A 19284-nucleotide genomic window follows, 5' to 3' on the forward strand; every position below is an offset into this window, starting at 1 on the left:
ATGTATGTCACGACGTCACCTCACTTGTAATGTGAGAAATGCGTATTGCATTCCAGACACTACGTTTAAGGGAGGCACAGCAGCTCCAGGTTACATCACCTTCTACCACAGAGACTCTCCCTGAGAGTTGGCTGATTGCCTCGGTCCAGTCACAGACTGAGCTGGGCCAGAGCTGGGCTGAAATGTTTCCTCTATGTAGCCTTTGTATTCTGGGTATGACTCTCCTAGGCTTTTAAATCTCAGGACAGTGTGGGTTGGTCTCCCTGACCTCCTGCCCCAGGTAGCTGCAAATTCTGACCAACGGCTGAGGAAGAGGCTGACCATGTATTTTAGGCAGCTACCCTTCCCTGGTGGGTTTTTCACTCCTAAACACTACAGACACTGCAGATATTTCACTCTGCCTTGTAGAAGCTTTGACTCCAACTCGCTAGCCGCCTGCACAGCCCTGAAACTCCGCAATGTGCCCTGTGAAAGAACCAGCCGTGCATGAGGCTGCTCATGTTTCTAATCCGCCACCAGCGATGCCCTGAAACTCGTGATTCCCCCCCAGGCCCACACTGAAGACAGGAAGTGCTTACAAGGGCCAAGTAGCCTGTGATTATCAGGTCACCTCCGAGGCATTGTCCCTCTACAGGACTTTGGTTCATCTAGTCCTCTGCCTCCACAGCTCCAGGATGCCTTTCAAAATGATTTTTGGAGGTTATGCTAAATGAAATAAGCCAGAGAAAGACAAATAACATGATGTCACTTATATGTAGAATCTAATGAATAAAATAAATTGACCAAATAGAAGCATGGACACATGGAACAGACCGACAGCTGTCAGAGAGGGGAGGGGGACTGGATGAAAGAAGGTGAAGAGATGAGTCAAAGAACATTTATGCATGACCCATGGACATGGACAACAGTGTGGTTTCGGGGGGGCCTGGTGTAGGTGGGCAAAGGGCAGGGGAAATGGGGGCATCTCTAATAGTGTCAACAATAAAAATTAAAAAAATGATTTTGTCATTGCTTTACCTGGTTGCTGGCACAATACTACATCCTATCTTGAAGGAGATTTTCTGAAGATACTGTAGACAGCAGTTGAACTCCGTCTCATAACAACACTGCATTCAGTTGAAGGGGTCATAGTAAAAAACAGTTGTAACCATACCACATATGTAACAGGCATATGTGACAGCTGCGTCTAGCTGGGTGCCAAAGTTGATAGTCCCTCAGCTGTACACTTCGATTGTGTACAAGAGAATTGCTCTAAGGGCAAATGCTAATTCAGAAAAGGTTTCACACAGAAATTGTGACATAAGGAGTCGCATTCCAGCTCAGGTACCCTGTGCTGTGTGGAAGATTACCTGATGTGCTCCTCTGTAAAGGACAGAGATGTTCATTGGGAGTGTGATGGTTTTACAATGTATGGATAATTGAATAACCATGACAACACAGTATGAAAATACTGTAGCTGCATTCCTGAGTATGCTTCCTATAAATCTCACACATCTCGAGTATGCCAACCTAAGAAAATTGTGTCTGAAATAAACTTCTTCTACTACATAGATCAAAACGTTCAAACTGGATGTTTTCCCCTTCACATGTATGGAGATGGTCACACTATAGATTGCCATTGTCTCTGTCTCAACAGTACAATACAAATTGGACCTGAAATTTTATACAAGTAATTTAAACTGCAACAGCATATACTTTTCTCCTGCTGTTTGCTTTTATATCTTACAGTGTCTTGCTATTGTTACTGAATTTCATCTTGAGAAAACTGGCAACATTTTATTGTCTTCTACCTTTGGAAAGTGCCATGGCTTATAACAAATGATGTGGTAAATAGGGGAAGATGTAACATATTTATATGCTAAAATTGAGGGAAAGAAAGCAATTATGAACCTTGCCAGCACTTTCTTGCAGTGACAAAGCATACTGTATCATCAAAAACATCCACAAAGTATTCATTTTCTTTTTTCAGTGGCAAGTGTATAACCTAGGAATTATCTGCATTTTGGCTCTTTAGAATAATAGTTCTTATTTTCTGAAATATCTTAGCACAAATAAATAAGTGGACCTTTTAGATGAGTTATGTAGTTTTGAATGACGCTGCATAAAGGAGGAAAAAGTTTTTATTTCTGATAAAATGATTCAGACACTGCATCTGTGTGCTGAACTTCCTGTAAAGGCACTTCCTGCCTGACTGCCCCTCACTTACCTGGTCATAGTCCTCTTGTCACATTTTTCTCCATCACTCTCTCCCTTGCTCCAATAAGGAGGTCACACTGGGTTTATCAATAGAAAGTCCTGCTTACAAGAGAGAGAAAATAGATACTTCAAAATATGATAGTTTTCCTCAGCTCCAGACCCAGTCTCAGTAAAGGGAGAAAAGCTATTTTAAGAACAAGAGCAGGAGCAAAATGCATCCCCTTCCCACTTCTACCATTTGCAATCACTTCCTCAAGGACATGGAATAGGAATTCAGCCAGGCAACTCAGAGCCCACCCCCTGCCCCCAGTATTTCCTAGGGAGATAGCAAAGATACTTAAATTCAGTCAATTCGGGGGAATGGTAACCTCCGAAGACAAGCTTCACATAGTTCTCCATCATTACATCCCAACACCAATTATTTTGGGCAAGGTCCAGTTGCCATTCCTCCTTAGAGAAGTCTGCGGCTACACCTCGGAATGTTACAAGCCTCTGAAATAACAAGTGCATTCTTGTTCACTGAGACCCCACCCCCACCCCACCCCCGACGAGGCCCACGGTGCTGGGGAAAGGAACAATGCTGGCAGCACTAGGGAAGGGAGGGTTTCCACACAGAATGACTCGCTGGGTGATTCTAGAAAAGCAGTTACTAAGCGGCAGCTGTACGTTCTGCTGTCACACTGAATACAAAGGAAAACGCCTCTCATTTTGTGTAAGATTTACAAATACGGGTAAAAAATACATGAAGCACTTAGTCAATCACTAAATTGCATATCACAAACACTAGGTGTGAGGCAAGTTCTTATCAGAGGCAATCAGTTGCTTCAGAGAAGATAAACCTTTACCTGAGACATTAAAAAATGGTCAAGGTGTACACTGAAAGTGAACACAACAGAATTTATTTAGACAAGTATGGTTTTACAAAATAAATGTTCTTACTGTAAATGCAACAAAAGAAAACTACTCTTAGCATTTCCCTGTAGTTTATATACCTTATTAACATTGATTTCTGACTAAGACATGTCTAGTGTCAGATTCAAGGATAAATGTGTGTTAGTATAACTTTAAATCCAAACACTATCTTAGTTAAAACCGTAAGACACCAAAAAATGTTTCTACAATTATGTTTGTAGAATGTTTCCATGAAAGCACACTACCCTTGTTCACATCAGTATTGTGATAGTTGCATTTTCAGAATCTCATATGCTGTGGGAGGAAATTCTCAGCACGTACCAGATTAACTATAAATCAAGAAATGTATGTATAGGTCTTTTCTGAATATGCTTTCTTTGTTAGAAAAAGACCGAAACATTCCCCCTGTAAAAAAAAAAAAAAAAAAAAAAAAAACTCCCACACTAATTCCCTCCAGTATGACTTCTCAGAACGCTGATTCCCACACCCATTACATTACAGTGGTATGTTTCCCCAGTATAATTCTACAGATTTAAGATACTGCACAAAGTCAATCTATATTCAGTTCATGTATAGGGTTGCTTTTTCTCCTTAAAAGACTTTTAAAATTTTACAAACAGTGCGTGGTACATGAAGGCATTCTCAAATCACGGTGTTTGCGTGTGTGACTTGACTTCAGTACACATTTTCTGACGTCCTGGGAGGAGTGCGCCCTCGCCCACGGTTCGTCCGTGCTCGAACTGATGCCGAATGAGCGCCGATCCCTGAGGGACGGCTTCCTCACAGGCACTGGACTTGCGTCCCTTTCCCGGCAGGAATTAGTAAGTGTCGAGGAAGGGAATCTGCCAGAGGAGGAGTCCTCTCGATACCGACTGCATCTTCTGCTATTGCAAAAAGAGGAGCAGCTTCGAGGCTGTCCCGTGCACGTCTGGGCCTTCTTCCGGGTGTGGGGCGTGTCTTCAATTTCACACATCACGTAAGGCTCTCGAGTCAAAGTAAGGCATCAGCTGCTTTGTTTTTAAACGCGTACATTTTTAGGTTTTCTCGACAGTGGGAATTCCCTGGTGATCAGTAAGGAATGAGTGGTAATTAAATGAATTTTCATATTCATAGGGGTTCTCTAGAGTGTGTGTTCTCTGATGTTTAGCAAGGTTTGAACTCCAGCTGAAGGATTTATTGCATACCTTACAGACATAGGGCTTCTCCCCGGTATGAGTTATCTGATGTAGAATGAGGGAAAAGCTCCGACTAAAGGTTTTCTCACATTCGGTACATGCATAGGGTTTTTCTCCAGTATGGATTTTCCCATGCTGTATAAGGGATGCATGCCACGTGAAAACTTTACCGCACTCATGGCATTCGTAGAGCTTTTCTCCAGCATGAATTCTCTGATGTTTAATAAGGAAGGAGTGGCAACGGAAGGCTTTCCTACAGTCGTTGCATTCATAGGGGGTTTTGGTGGTGTGAATGCTCTGATGTCGAGTAAGGTGTGAAGAGCGGCGGAACGCCTTCCCACATTCAGCGCACTCGTAGGGTTTCTCTGCGGTGTGTGTGATCTGATGACGAATGAGTTCCGAGCCACTGCTAAAGGCCTTCCCACACTTCCTGCACACATATTGTTTCTTCCCTATGTGAATTCTCTGATGCCGGGTGAGGTTGGAGGCACGACTAAAAGCCTTTCCACATTCGGTACATTCATAGGGTTTCTCCCCAGTATGTGTTCTCTGGTGTTCAATGAGGAATGAAAGGTAACTGAACGTTTTACGACAGTCTTTACACTCGTGGGGTTTCTTCCCAGTATGGATCATCTGATGTTTCACAAGATTGGAGATCTGACTAAAGGTTTTGCCACACTCCTTACATACATACGGCTTCTCTCCAGTGTGAGTTCTCTGATGCAGCACCAGGGAAAAGCGCCGACTGAAAGTTTTTCCACATTCGTGGCACCCATAGGGCCTCTCCGCGGCATTGACACTGTGTGGAGACAGGGCTTCTTGAGGAGAGACTGTCACTTGCCTGACACACCTCTGATTTCTTTGTAGCATCTCAGTGCCATCCTCACATTTCCAGCTTCCTCTAAAGTGGGACTGCTCAGGGCTGTAGCTCAGAACCCTCTCCTTTATCAGACACTGGGGTGAGTCATCTTCATACGTAACACTGTTTGGAGAAAACTCTGTGATCACACCATTCAACCCTGAAAAAACACAGCAATGTTTCTTAATCTCTGTATTGAGTGAAATAAAAGCCATTCTTCCTTTTTTAATGAAAAAATTAAGTATGAAATGTTTTCATATCTGTCACATGTGACTTTGAAATCTAAGCATTCTAAGCCCAGTAACTCAGAAGACATCGAACAGAAGAGCGATTTAATTGAACAGGGAGAGAAATTAAATCGAGGTGACTGGACGTGAGGGATATGAAAAAGACAAGCAGTTAGGAAGGAGAGGTTACTAGTTTTCCTCACTTCCATTTATTTGCTACCAGATCGACTTGAAAATGAAAATTTCATTATGCTAAAAAACTACAAGTGCTCCTCGAGTCCCACAAAGATATCGGATTGTTCGCCTGATGCCTTTGGAGCAGTAACTTGTTCTAAATAAAATAATAAAAGGTTTCTGGCTCTGGCTGGTGTAACTCAGTAGATTGAAAGCTCAGAGTCCCCCGCCAGGAACCGGCCCACAACCCAGGAATGTGCCCTGACCGGGAACTGAACCACGATCATGTGGTTTGCAGGCCCACGCTCAATCCACTGAGCTACACTAGCCAGGGCTCTAACTCTACTTTTCAAATTGGTATCTGAAGCTCAGCTTTGCTGTGACCGTGTTTCTTCCAGATGCTTCTGATAGACAAACAGGGGCCCTGATTATCTGCACGCTACATTTTACACAGACAATCATTTGGGGGGAGGGAATTTTATAGTAATATGAAGGTCTCCAAAAACAGTCTCCAAATTCTCTCATAGTCCCTCTCTTATAAAATACATAGGATTAAAAGCCCATGCAAGTCTAAGATGTATACAACATATGTGCAAAAGTTTCTGGAAAAACTCATATACTAAATTATTTTTAAAATGGGGCAAAATGTTAGCCAATAAACATATGGGTATTCTCTGTACTGGTCTTCAAACTTTTATGGAAGTTTAAAATTATTCCCCAAATTATTACATTTAAAAAAGACATTTTTCTCTAAAACATGCTTTGACATTTTGTCTGGAGGGAATGCTGTCTTTTATTATCACTGTAAGCTTCTACAGAAAAGTAAAGAGACCTCATATTTCTTTAATATATACTTAAGCAATGAACCAGGATATATACCTATATATGGTATGCACAAAAAAAGGGAAAAAATAAGAGAGGGAAGGCAGTGAATTAGCTGTTAAGAAAATGATCATTGCAATAAGGGAAAGTCTTAAATTACTTTCACAACTCTTCTATAAACCAATTCCATATATTCTGAGTACCTCTGTAAGAGCTTTGGGGATACAAACTGGATAATTCTCTGCAGGAGCTAAGAAAATAAATAGGGTGAAGACAGAAAAGAAAGCAATGACGTAAGAAATGAAAATTAAGCCCTGGATGGTATGCCTCAGTGGACTGAGTGCTGGCCTGAGAACTGAAAGGTCACCAGTTCAGTCCCCAGTCAGGGTACATGCCTGGGTCAGGTCCCCCCAGTAAGGGGTGCGTGAGAGGCAACCACACATTGATGTTTGTCTCCCTCCCTTCCCCTCTCCCTAAAAATAAATAAATGAAATTGTAAAAAAAAAAGAAAGAAAGAAAGAAAAATTAAGTATTTAGAGTAAAAAAAAAGTATAAAAGATCAGGGACAAGCCCTGGCTGGTGTAGCTCAGTGGATTGAGCACAGGCCTGCGAACCACACAATCGCAGTTTGATTCCCAGTCAGGGCACATGCCTGGGTTGCAGGCCAGTTCCCAGCAGGGGACACATGAAAGGCAACCATACATTGATGTTTCTCTCCTTCTCTCCTTCCCTTCCCCTCTACAGATAAATAAATACAATTTAAAAAAAAAGATCAGAGACAAGTAATAGAAATCCACTGCAACAGATAAAGGAAAGATCCGCTGAGAAAACTAGTTCGGAACTAGTTGCATACTATTTGTCATAAGATTTCCCAGACCAATGAGGATACGAAGCAAAACAAAGGCTGAAAGAGTCAAAGAAGGACCCAGCAATTCCAATTCCGAGTATTTTTCCAAAGAAACTCAAAACACTAAATTGAAAAGACACATGTATCCATATGTTCATTGCAGCATTATTTACAAGAGCCAAGATATGGAAGCAACCTAAGTGTCCATCAATAAATCGGTGGATAAAAAGAAGCAATATAGCCCTGGCTGGTGTAGCTCAGTGGACTGAGCACAGGCCTGCGAACCAAAGGATTGCGGTTCGATTCCCAGTCAGGGGATATCATATGCCTGGTTGCAGGCTAATTCCCAGCAGGGGACGCACGAGAGCCAGCCATACATAAATATTTCTCTTCTCTCCTTCTCCTTCCCATCTAAAGATAAATAAAATCTTAAAAAAAAAAAAAAGAAGCGGTATACACTGAAATAGAGAAGAAGCTGAAAGGGACCAGAGGGGAGAGGGAAGGGAATTTCAGGGGAAAAGGAAAGAGGGTTTACAGGTACAAGTATAAAGGGCATACGGACAAAAACTAAGCGGGGTGGAAATGGGAGGGAGGTGGGGAGCACTGGGGGAGGTGAGCTGAGATGGCAGTAAAAGACAGAAAACTGTACTTGAACAACAATTAAAATAAATAAATTTTAAAAAATAATTTAAAAAAAGAAGCTGTATGTATAAGATGAGGCAAAAGTAGGTCTATAGTTGTTTGTATATAAAATAATACAAGAATAAACTATTGTTGCCCTGGCTGGTTTAGCTCAGTGGATTGAGTGCGGACCTGGGGACCAAATAACTGCGGTTTGATTCCCAGTCAGGGCACATGCCTGGGTTGCAGGCCAGTTCCCAGCAGGGGACCCACAAGAAGCAACCATACATTGATATTTCTCTCTCCCTCTCTCCTTCCCCTCTAAAAATAAATAAATAAATAATAAATAAATAAATAAACAAACATGTTATAAAAAAAAGAATAAACTTGTTTCATGTACTCACTACAGTAAACCTACTTTTGCCCCACCCTGTAAATACTATGTAATATGACTCACACATTAAAAAAAAAAGGAAAGAAAAAGAACGAGAAATATTGTCACTGGCAACAGCGTGGATGTAGCTAGAGGGCATTGTGCTGAGTAAAATAAGTCAGAAAAAGGCAAATGCCATATGATTTTACTTCTACGTGGAATCTAAAAAACAAAATAGAAACAAACTTATAGACAGAATATTTTTATAATTATCAGATGGGAGAGGAGTTGAGAAAATGGTTAAAAATGGTGAAGAGATTAAGAAGCACAAATCAGTAGTTACAGAATAGTCACAGGATGCAAAGTACAGCATAGAAAATGCAGTCGATAATATTGCAATAACTATGCATGGTGTCAGATAATACTATATTTACTGAAGTGATCACTTTGTCAGTTGTATAAATGTCTGATCACTGGGTTATATATCTGAAACTAATAGTACTGAATGTCAACTGTAATTTAAAAACATAAATAATTATCCAAAAAAAAAACATCTCAGTTGTCAAATCAGTGAATTGTACCAGAAATCTTTATAAGTCAGAAGCTCGGTGAATTATTGAAATATTACCACTCACTGCTCCAAACTATCAAAATAAAAACTAAAACAAGAACCCACTTAATATATTTCTGGAGTGTATGTCTGTGAAAAGCACTTTGGGAAACATTTTGACATTATCTAATAATGTGGAAGAGGTGCCTTATCCTCTGACCCAGCAGCTCCAATCCTACACCCCTGCAGGATACCTATGGCAGCAGGGTACTGCCTGCTGTGGACCAGGATACAGGAACAATCACAACATAGCTTACAACAGCCCTAAACTGCAAACAACCCAAGAAGCCCTCAACAATAGAATGGATAAATTGGGGTATACTTACTTGTACAGTGAAACAAATGGTAAGAACAATATGCACAATACATAAATTTTAATTCTGAGAAGAAAATCACAATATAACATATGCATTCTATGTATATGTATACACTGTGAGCCCCTCTATATAAAGTTCACAAAGAAACCAAAACCAACCTGCCCTGGATGATTTGGCTCAGTGGATTGAGCACTGAGCTGCAAACCAAAAGGTTGTGGGTTCAATTCCCAGTCAGGGCACATGCTTGGGTTGCAGGTCAGCCCCTAGTTAGGGGTGTATGAGAGGCAACCAATTGATGTATCTCTTGCACATCAATGTTTCTCTCCCTCTCTTCCTCCCTCCCTTCCCTTCTCTCTAAAAATACATACATACATACAAAAACCTTAAGAAAAAAGAAATAAAGAGGAAAAATCTAAAAAAACAAAATTCAGATTGCAGAAGAGCTAATGACAGAAGGAGAGGACACACATATCTCTGAGAAAGTGAGGGAAAGGCTACGATGAGAACTGAAGTCAGACTGGTAAGTGGTGTGACGTGGTCCCTCATGGAGCTGTGGGCAAGACTTCACGGTCTCTGTATCTCTGGTGTCTATAGGGGAAAACTTTCTAACCAACATATAAAAAAGTATTGCTTTCTCACTGACTAGTTGTGTTGTTATTTTAACAATTTTTCCCACCAACTTCTAACTCACTCACCTGAAAAGAAGTCTGTTCCCACATCTTTCCCCAGCCAGGGCTCTTTCCCTTGCTCCAATAAGGAAACCACATCGGGCTTAGACATGTGAAGACCTGCTTGAAGAAATGAAATCAATTCAAAATCACTTCTTGAATCCTCAGGAAAGAGGGACCGTTAAAAGAAATGCCAGATGTAAGTATAAAAGGTATCTAAAGAGTAGGTGGCATTATAATCTCCATCTTAAAAACAAATTTAAAAAAGGGGAACATACCTCCACTGGGAATATTCAGGCAGATCATCAAGATTCACGACAGTACCACTAAAGAGTTACTTCTTTGTGAGGGGAGAGGACGAGGAACACTTACCCAGTGCGACCAGGTGACCATAGTTCTCCAGCATGACACGTCTGTACAAGTCTCGCTGAGCAGGCTGAAGCCATTCCCACTCCTCCTGGGAGAAGTCTATGGCCACATCTCTGAACGTCACTGACCCCTGAAATGACACACAGGCACCTGCGCCACGAGCACCAGCGCTCCCCAAGACTCTGATGAGTAGTGCAATGCATCCCACTGTCAAGGGCAGAAAGTGCATACAAGTAATGGCAATGGGAGTTTTCAGAATTCTGAGTGATCACTGACAGTATAACTAAGAGTAGAGCTGGGGTTTTTTTGCTGTATAATGGAAAAAATGAGAAAAAAAAATGATTTGTCCTGAGATAATTTACAATTTTGTGAAAGGTAAAAAATTATACGTGTAAACAATATGGATTTCTGGCTTTGGTTATAAAACCACTTATAGCACTTTATGAATAGTGAAGATAATTCCTTTGTGTTTAATAGGCAATGGATATTGTCCTTAATACCAGTGTATTTCACCTTGATTTGGCAAGAAGTTCTTCTTGATAACAACTAGCTGTAGCCCATAGCAGCTGTACTCTTGAAACGTGGTATGCATTCTCAGGTTTATCATAGTTGTCCCCATTCCTGAAGAAATAGCTGTGAAATTTAATTTTTTAATTGTTTTAGAGAGATAGAGGAAAGGAGAGAGAGAGAAACATCAATTTGTTGTTTCAGTTATCCATGCCTTCATTGGTTGATTCTTGCACAGGCCCTGACTAGGAAATCAAATTTGCAACCTTGACATACGGGGTTAATGCTCTAACCAACTGAGCTGCTTGGCCAGTCGCTGTGAAACTCAGAGGCAATTTTAGCAACGTCACAGAACAGGGAAGGTAAGCAGTAGAGGGCAGGACCTCCAGAGGAGGGAATGTAATACCTCTGCCTCCCTCTAAGTTAGAGGGAACAATAAGCGCCTAGATTTGCACCTGTTGAGTGATCCACATAACTGTTAGACATAAAAAGGAGTTTCAGCCCTGGATGGTGTGGCTCAGTGGATTGAGTACTGGCCTGTGAACCAAAAGGTCACCGGTTTGATTCCTAGTCAGGGCACATGCCTGGGTACATGCCTCACAGGTCCCCAGTTGGGGGTGTGCGAGAGACAACTACACATGGTTGTTTCTCTCTCTCTTTCTCCCTCCCTGTCCCTTTCTCTAAAATAAAGTGAATGAAGTTTTCTAAAAAACAGAAGGTTCCAAGCCAGTAACATCCCAAAATGTATGGCAAAGTTATTTTTTTAAGTGATAAAGATTATTCAGTGATAGAGAATAAAGCTGTTTCCTAGAGTAAACAGTGGGATTTGTAACACAGGTGGAACTTGGACTCCAGAGCACAACTTAGAAAGCTTGGATTTGGAGACAAGTATGACAAAAAGTAGGACTGAGAAGTGGATTTAAAAACAGAGGGACACACTGATGTTTCTCTCCCTTTCACCTTCCCTTCCCCTCTCTATAAATAAATAAATAAATAAATAAATCATATTAAAAAAACAAACACGAACAGGGACAACCCTGACTGGTGTGGCTCAGATGGCTGGGTATTGTCCCACAAAGTAAAAGGACACTGGTTTGATTCTGGGCCAGAGCACACATCTAGGTTGTGGGTTCAGTTTTATGTACCAATTCAGGATACATATGAGAGGCAACTAATCGACATTTCTCTCTCACATCAATGTTTCTCTCTCTCTAAAAATAAATTAATTAAAAATAAAAACAACTCTGGTTGGTGTAGCTCAATGGATTGAGCAAAGGCTCTCAGGTTTGATTCCCAGTCAGAGCACCTGCCTGGGTTGTGGACCAGATTCCCAGTAGGGGGCACAGGAGAGGTTTCTCTCCTCTCCTCCTTCCCTGCCCCTCTCTCTAACAATGAATAAATAGAATCTTTAATAAATAAGTAAACAAATAAATAAATAAAACAGAGGGACTAATTTGGAATGGTTAGCGTTCTTATTCACCTTTGAGAAGCATGACTGCCAGCCAGGCATTTAGCCACGTCCAAAACCAAAATACTCAGCATTCCCTGCTCTAAAATGAACTTGATGTCATGTCTGGAAAATGAGCTCCGTAAGTTCAGAGATTTTGTTTTGCTCACTGCTGGATCCGCAAGACTGAGAATGGGTCAGGCATTAGAACCACTTGAAGGGGCTGTCAAAACACAAACTGCTGAACCGTACCACCCAGTTTCAGGTTTAGAAGGTCTAGGGTAGGGCTCCTGAACATGCATTTCTAGTCCTGGCCAGTGTGGCTCGGTTGGGTGTCGTCCTGCAAAGTGGTAGGTCACTGGATGGATTCCTAGTGGGCACATGCCTGGGTTGCCGGCCTGATGAGGGGCGGGCGCATATGAGGGGCGGCCCATTGATGTTTTTCTCCCACATCAGTGTTTCTGTGTCACACTGGTGTTTCCCTCTCTCCCCCCCTCTCTAAGAATAAATAAATAAAAATGTTTTTTAAAACATGCATTTTTAATAAGTTTTCAGATGACGCTGACACTGCTAGTCTGGGCATCACCCTTTGAGACCAGGTACAGGTGCTGAAACTAGGTGCTCTATATAAATATGATGAGTAAATGCATGAAGGGCAGCTGGGCCAAGAGACAAAATTTAAAGCTCTTCTCAATCGAATAAGGGAGAAAAAGGAGGCAAGTGGACAGCTGGCTCCCTACCTGCTAAAAGACACCTGCCAGGTCAGAAACCCCGCCCACACCGGAACAGCCTCCTGCCAGCCCTCTGACACCCTCCAAAGTACCAGCGCCTGAAGGGGAGGAGCCAAGCTGGGTCCTGAGGTTCCACGGGGCCGGAAGTCCCTAAGGACTGAAGTCATAGCTTCATTTAGAAGAAAGGAAGCACCAGCTTACCTGAGACATGGCTCACTGCAAGGCCGAGGAGAACGGGGCAGTGTAGACTGGGAGAGCTGGAGGGAAAGAAAGGAGCCCTTAGCGGCAGGCCCGCGGGCAGTGCTCGAAGAACCCCGTCCCCGCGCTGGGGGGTTCCCCTCGCTGCACAAGCCTTCGCCCTCCGCACACGGGGTCAGGGAACCCAGCAGGCCCCGGGAACCCGTGAGAGCTCCCTTGCAGCCACGAGCCCAGCGCCTCTTTTAACGGTGTCACAGGTCGGCGCGCTTCCTCTGCTATTCTGGCAGGGTGCGCGAAGCGTTCCGAGTTCCGGACGGTCATCGCCTGGGCTTGCCTGCGGGAATGCCCGCGTGGACTGGGAGTTTGGGGGCCTTTACCTACCTCCAGCCCAAGAATCCCAGACTCTCGGGTCTGCGTCCCGGCGGTAAAACTGCACCTTCGGGGGCCTCAGGGACCGAACCCTTGTACCAGGCCGCAGGTTCCAAACATCTGCACTCCCTAGGACCCACCGCGGCTTCAGGACGCGTGGGAGGAAGGCTCCTGTCGCACACTACAACTGCTAGAACCCCTCACGACTACGGCGCCAGAGACAGCGGGTCCTAGAGAACTGCATTTACCGATTCACCCACCTGGGCCTCAGCAAACAGTGGAAGGAAGGCTCCCCCTCACACACTACAACTCCCAGAAATCCTCACGCCTGCGGCGCCAGCCACTGACAGACCATGTCTCAGACTACTACACTTCCCAGGGTCCTCCGCGAACTCAGAGTGCAGTGGGCGGAAGTTTCCCCTCACGCACTACAACTCCCAGAACTCCGCAGGACCAGTGGTGTGGGGGAGGCGGGGAGCCTCGGATAACTGCGCTTCCTGATTCACCGGCGCTTCAGCACGTTGGGGCGGGGAATGCTCCCCATCACACACCAAAACTCCTGCAAACCTCCTAAACCGGCAGCACCAGGCATAGCAACCCCGGCCCTCAGATGACTACACTTGCCAGGAGACACAGTGGCCTCAGCGTGCGGGGTAGGGGGAAGGAGCGCCCACACACAAAAACTCCCAGGAAGCCCTGCGGCGGAGCTTGGGGCGCCTCCAGTCAAAGGGCGTTGTCATCAGGCAACCACAGCTCCCAGAATGCTCTGCGGCCTCAGCCTCCTGAGACCAAAAGCTCCACCCTCAGACAACTACAATTCCCAGAACCGACTGTGGTTCCAGCACTTCCCAAAGACCGCCAGCTTCCCACAGCTTTGGATACCGGAGTTCCCGCCGGGAGGAACTGTCATTCCCAGAACCCCTCGGGGTTGGAGGAGCGTCCCAAGCTGGCGGCGGCCGGGTAGCAACGGGCTGCCTGTCAGCAGAGCTGTGATGCTGTGTCCCCCAAAATGGAAGGATACTTGGTTCCCGGTCCCACTTTGTGAGTTCAGGCATGTCCTGACCACAATTAGCAATGACCCTCCAGCCACTTTGTGCGCTTGGTTCCCAAGGGTGACTGAAGACTTCACTCGCAGAGGACAGAGCAAGTTTTCTACTTGATTATAAGCTACAGGTATGACGTGGGAAATGTGCTCCTTCGGTCCGGAGACCAAAAGGTCGGGAGAGGCGCCGCCGTCTTTTCAGGGGAGCTTTGACACCTGCGGAAGAGGCAGGGCTGCTGCTAACACTACAGGGCGGAGACGAGTGGGAGTGGATTCAGGTGATCCANGCTCCACCCTCAGACAACTACAATTCCCAGAACCGACTGTGGTTCCAGCACTTCCCAAAGACCGCCAGCTTCCCACAGCTTTGGACACCGGAGTCCCCGCCGGGAGGAACTGTCATTCCCAGAACCCCTCGCGGTTGGAGGAGCGTCCCAAGCTGGCGGCGACCGGGTAGCAACAGGCTGCCTGTCAGCAGAGCTGTGATGCTGTGTCCCCCAAAATGGAAGGATACTTGGTTCCCGGTCCCACTTTGTGAGTTCAGGCGTGTCCTGACCACAATTAGCAATGACCCTCCAGCCACTTTGTGCGCTTGGTTCCCAAGGGTGACTGAAGACTTCACTCGCAGAGGACAGAGCAAGTTTTCTACTTGATTATAAGCTACAGGTATGACGTGGGAAATGTGCTCCTTCGGTCCGGAGACCAAAAGGTCGGGAGAGGCGCCGCCGTCTTTTCAGGGGAGCTTTGACACCTGCGGAAGAGGCAGGGCTGCTGCTAACACTACAGGGCGGAGACGAGTGGGAGTGGATTCAGGTGATCCACCCTGCTTGTTGGGATCAAGTCGGGAATGAGAAGGGCACATGAGGGCTCAGGAATGATCATGCCACTGAGACAGCCACTGAGGCCCCCAGAGGTGGTAACTGTGAGGAGAATCTGGCCTGGATAACAAGATGAGAGAAAACAACTTCAACAGTAGGGGCTGCACTTTGTCCTACTAATTTTCCTTTTCTTTGTCTCTCCTCAGAGAGGCCAAAAATTGGGACAAATGGATCTAACTAGTCGGAGGGAGGGGCTGTGTCTTCACCCGATGCATCACCCAGATCCCTCCTCAAGGAAGGACTAGCTGCCCAGCTCGTTCAGCGTTGGCCGCAGTTGCAAAGAGCTGGTTCGCCTGAGACTACGGCCTTCCAAAGGCAGCTTCAGATGACTGAGCAATGAGCGTGCAAACCCTAATCTTGGCCCAAGGTGAGACACTCTTAGAGGAGTATTTGTTTCAGAGCTCCCTGCTGGCTTGGCAAAGATTTCAACAACTACAATGCATTTCGACTTCTCGCTCTGATCAGTCCATTCCTACTTATTCTCCAATCGCTCCTACTTATTCTCCAATCGCTTCACAACCATTGGTCCTCCGTAAACATCCTGCAAAACTTCACCTCAGTATCTGCTTGCAGAGAATCCAATTTACGACTTTCTTGGGAATATATGGAGTGTAAGTAACAAACACAACCTGAACCAGCTGAAACAAACTTGGGGATTTATTAGGAGGGCATTTTTGATATCTTATTGAATCCAGTGATGAAAGCATGAAAAGGGCAGAAATGAATATGAACATCAAGACAATAACCACCAGATTTTGGGACTCACTCAGGGCTAGTCATGACTTCGCTCTTCTATAATGGCTTCATTCTTCTTTCTCATTGCAGACTATGCTTCTCCATGTGGTGGAAAACATGGCTACAGATAAGCACTCACATTTATATAGTAAATCTTCAGTTGCTCAAGTTATATAGACAAGGTAGTCCCAGCTTTCCCATGGGAAAGATACAACATGCAATGATTATATTATCCAGTGACAAATACAGGTACAAGTTCATATAGACTGGCTATGCATTAACAAGAAACAAGCGCTTTTCAGTGGCAGATTTGCAAAAAGCATCTGAGTGTAGAAATTTCAAGTACTTCAAGGTGGCCAAAAAGTAGTGTGTAGGAGAAAAGGTATTCAGAAATGGAGATACATGTATTTGTATGAAAGTCCTCACAAAATATTACATATTACATTTTCTTAAGTCCACAAATAGCCACATATTTCAACACAGGAGTCTGATTGCATCCTAAAATAACTACTATGTATGAGTGTGAAAATAGACTAAAAAAGGATGAAAGCAAGGTTGCAAAAAATATACAGCTGCCAAGGGCATACAGCTGCAAAGGGCCATGGTTGGGTTAATTAGCAATTAGTCAAGAAGTAGATACCAGTAATGAACATCCGAAAGGTTAGTACCATATTTGTAGTCTAAGAAACCCACTGACATTGAAAAACTGGGTATATATTTCTGGAATAAATGACAAAACAAATGACTGTGGTCTCAAGTGTGGAAATCAAATGACTATTGGTCTATATTCTTTTTAATACCTTGTATTAAATCTGGTGTGGTTTCGATTCATCTCAGGGTTCTACAAGTGATGTTCTTGAAACTAAAATATCAGGAACACATGGATCCATGAGATAATTTTGTCAGAAAATATCCCACAATGAAAAGCTAAACAGAAGGCATTCCTGAAACACACCTCAAAATTCATACTGGACTTCCAACAGGCCCATTGTTTACTAAAATGAATACAATGGAAATGGTCCTTAGTAGAATTGTCTCCATGTCACTGGAAAAACCTGGGTGGTAAGAGAAAAGATAATGCTTCCTATTTTGCCTGCTTATGTATTCTATCTCATTGTAAGTTCGTGTGCTTCACAAAACTGAAAGTAAATCAACTCTAAGTTTAAAACTGCCTTTCTTCTTGAGTGGACTTTGTGGTAGGAATCAATGAGGGGAAATGTAGAAACTTTTGGGGGGGGGTAATTTATCAAGGAAATTTTAAAAACAAAAAATTTTTATTTTATTTATTTTTATTTATTTATTTGTCTTTAGAGTGGAGGGGAAGGGAAGAGAGAGAGGAGGAGAGAGGGAGAGGAGAGAGGGAGACAAACATCAATGTGTGGTTGCCTCTCATGTGTCCCCCACTGGGAACCCTCCCGCAACCCAGGCATGGGCCCTGACTGGGAACCAAACCGCGATCCCTTGTTTCGCAAGCCCGTGCTCAATCCACTGAGCTACGCCAGCCAGGCCTGAAAATTTCTAATTTCAAGATCAGAGCCCTCTTGTGAAATTTCAAAATGACACCTCGTCGTGAATTCTGCATCAGATATTTTGATAAACCAGACCTCTGTTGCCAGTGTCAGCCCTCGCTATGAGTAACACCTGTTACCAAAATAACATTGTTCCTAGGTATTCATCCAATAGGCCAGTGCTGAAGTTCCATTATCTAGTGAAGGAAGTACTGGTTAATTAATAAAATTTAGAATTCAAATAAACGAAAGTTGAAAATTTTTAGCTACAGACTCCTGAGCTCAATCCAAGACCTTTTAAATGAATCTCTGAGACTACAGAACAATCATAATAAATAGAGGGCTGGGGGTGGGGAAAGTTGGGAAAACCACGAAGTAAAATATCACCTTGCAACCCTTTGTTCATTTTCAATGGTCTGTTCCCGTCCCCCCTTCAGATACTAGGGAGAAAAGTAATAAGTCCACAAATTTGAGTATGAATTAAATTTTGGGAAATCGGACACTTTTAAAATCACTATACGAAAAGGCATGATGCCCTGGCTGGTGTAGCTCAATGGGTTGAGCGTGGGCCTGCAAACCATATGATCGAGGTTCAAATCCCAGTCAGGGCACATGCCTGGGTTGCAGGCCAGTTCCCAGCAGGAGACTCACGAGAGGCAACCATACATTGATATTTCTCTCCTTCCCCTCCCCCCTAAAAATAAATAAATAAATAAAATCTTTTTTTTTAAAGGCCAGATGGTAAATATATCCTTAAAAAAGAAAAGGAATGATGATCTGGCTATCGAAAATTCTGATGCAATGGTTTAAAAAATTACTCTCATTTAATGTCCCAATTTTTCAATAGTGACATAAAACTGAAAGTTAAATAAAAAAATACTCATAAAAGGTGCAATACACCCACTGACAAAACAATTTGTGTGTCAAAAAAGTCTTGATTTTCCCAAGATTAGAAGCAAGGTCAATGTTAGATTTTTCTGAATTTCACCCCCACACATAAATAGTGGTGACTTCATCAAGCAACATTATAGAAAGAACACTAAAAAATTCCAGTTGAGCTAAGGAACGGTTCATGCATTTTCAGAGAGTACCATACTTATATAATGGTAAATTTAAAATGGAAAGTTTCCAATGTGGATGATGCAAGTAATAAAGGAAGGTGAAACAAATTTTTCAAGTAATGGTGAAAATCTTGTTTCCTAAGACTTGTTCAGTAATCACAGAAATTTCCTGGAAGGTAAAATAGGCTTCCTCGAATACATCAAAAATATAATTCTTACCACATAATTCTTTATACTTTACATTTTCTGAAGCGTATCCTTTAAGAAATTGTTTTTTCACTGCTATTATAAAGATATTTTATATAATTCCAAAAACAATGGCAGCACACAGAACCCATGACATTTCACCATAGAAAATAAAAATGCAAGTTGTACTTGGGTTACAAAACAACTTTACATATACGTTACACATGGAGGCATCTCAGTAAATGAGAAAAAGATTTTGCACAGCCATTTTGTTTGAATGCTGAGTAATATAGTCACACACTTCCTTTTCTCACTCAGTCATGAATACTACTGCAATTCTGTGGTTCCTGCCTTTTAATAATTATTAACCAGGTTTTATATAAACTGTGTCTCAGGTGCTAAGGATGCATAAGGCTTTATATAAAATGCTGGCTTCTGTTACTGAAGACAAA

At 43.2% G+C, this 19284-nt stretch overlaps 1 protein-coding gene and 1 long non-coding RNA gene across 8 annotated transcripts; one reads left to right on the forward strand and one right to left on the reverse strand.

Moving 5' to 3' along the window:
* Positions 1–2576: 2576 nt before the first annotated feature.
* On the reverse strand, positions 2577–13838 carry ZNF140 (zinc finger protein 140). Of its 7 annotated transcripts, none has more exons than XM_037051809.1 (6): positions 13683–13837; positions 13057–13112; positions 12865–12953; positions 10174–10300; positions 9829–9924; positions 2578–5302 (listed from the first exon to the last, which is right to left on the reverse strand). In XM_037051809.1, exons 4-6 carry the CDS (start codon positions 10205–10207, stop codon positions 4143–4145), a joined length of 1290 nt encoding a protein of 429 aa, XP_036907704.1. In that variant the 5' UTR covers positions 10208–10300; positions 12865–12953; positions 13057–13112; positions 13683–13837; the 3' UTR covers positions 2578–4142. The 7 variants fall into 7 exon arrangements, with proteins under 7 accessions (XP_036907699.1, XP_036907704.1, XP_036907703.1 ...); XM_037051808.1 differs by having other exon boundaries at positions 13435–13837; XM_037051804.1 differs by lacking the exon at positions 12865–12953 and having other exon boundaries at positions 2577–5302; positions 9829–9921; positions 10174–10803; positions 13435–13838.
* Positions 13839–14323: 485 nt separating this feature from the next.
* On the forward strand, positions 14324–17249 carry LOC118990970 (uncharacterized). The gene is made up of 2 exons (XR_005067327.1): positions 14324–14742; positions 15278–17249. It is a non-coding gene; the product is annotated as an uncharacterized LOC118990970 (long non-coding RNA).
* The last annotated feature ends 2035 nt before the right edge of the window (positions 17250–19284 follow it).

Source organism: Sturnira hondurensis, unplaced genomic scaffold, assembly GCF_014824575.4.
Source record: "Sturnira hondurensis isolate 20B ecotype Veracruz unplaced genomic scaffold, ASM1482457v3 Scaffold0007406, whole genome shotgun sequence".
NCBI lineage: Eukaryota > Metazoa > Chordata > Mammalia > Chiroptera > Phyllostomidae > Sturnira > Sturnira hondurensis.

Excerpts from the sequence above, each read along its gene's own strand:
- ZNF140 (XM_037051803.1), bottom strand. The coding sequence starts at position 10,399 with ATGCACTTTCTGCCCTTGACAGTGGGATGCATTGCACTACTCATCAGA. Across the intron at positions 9,925-10,173 it reads TGGTCACCTGGTCGCACTGG|CAGGTCTTCACATGTCTAAG; the intron begins GTAAGTGTTCCT and ends CATTTCTTCAAG. Across the intron at positions 5,303-9,828 it reads GGGAACAGACTTCTTTTCAG|GGTTGAATGGTGTGATCACA; the intron begins GTGAGTGAGTTA and ends GTGTTTTTTCAG.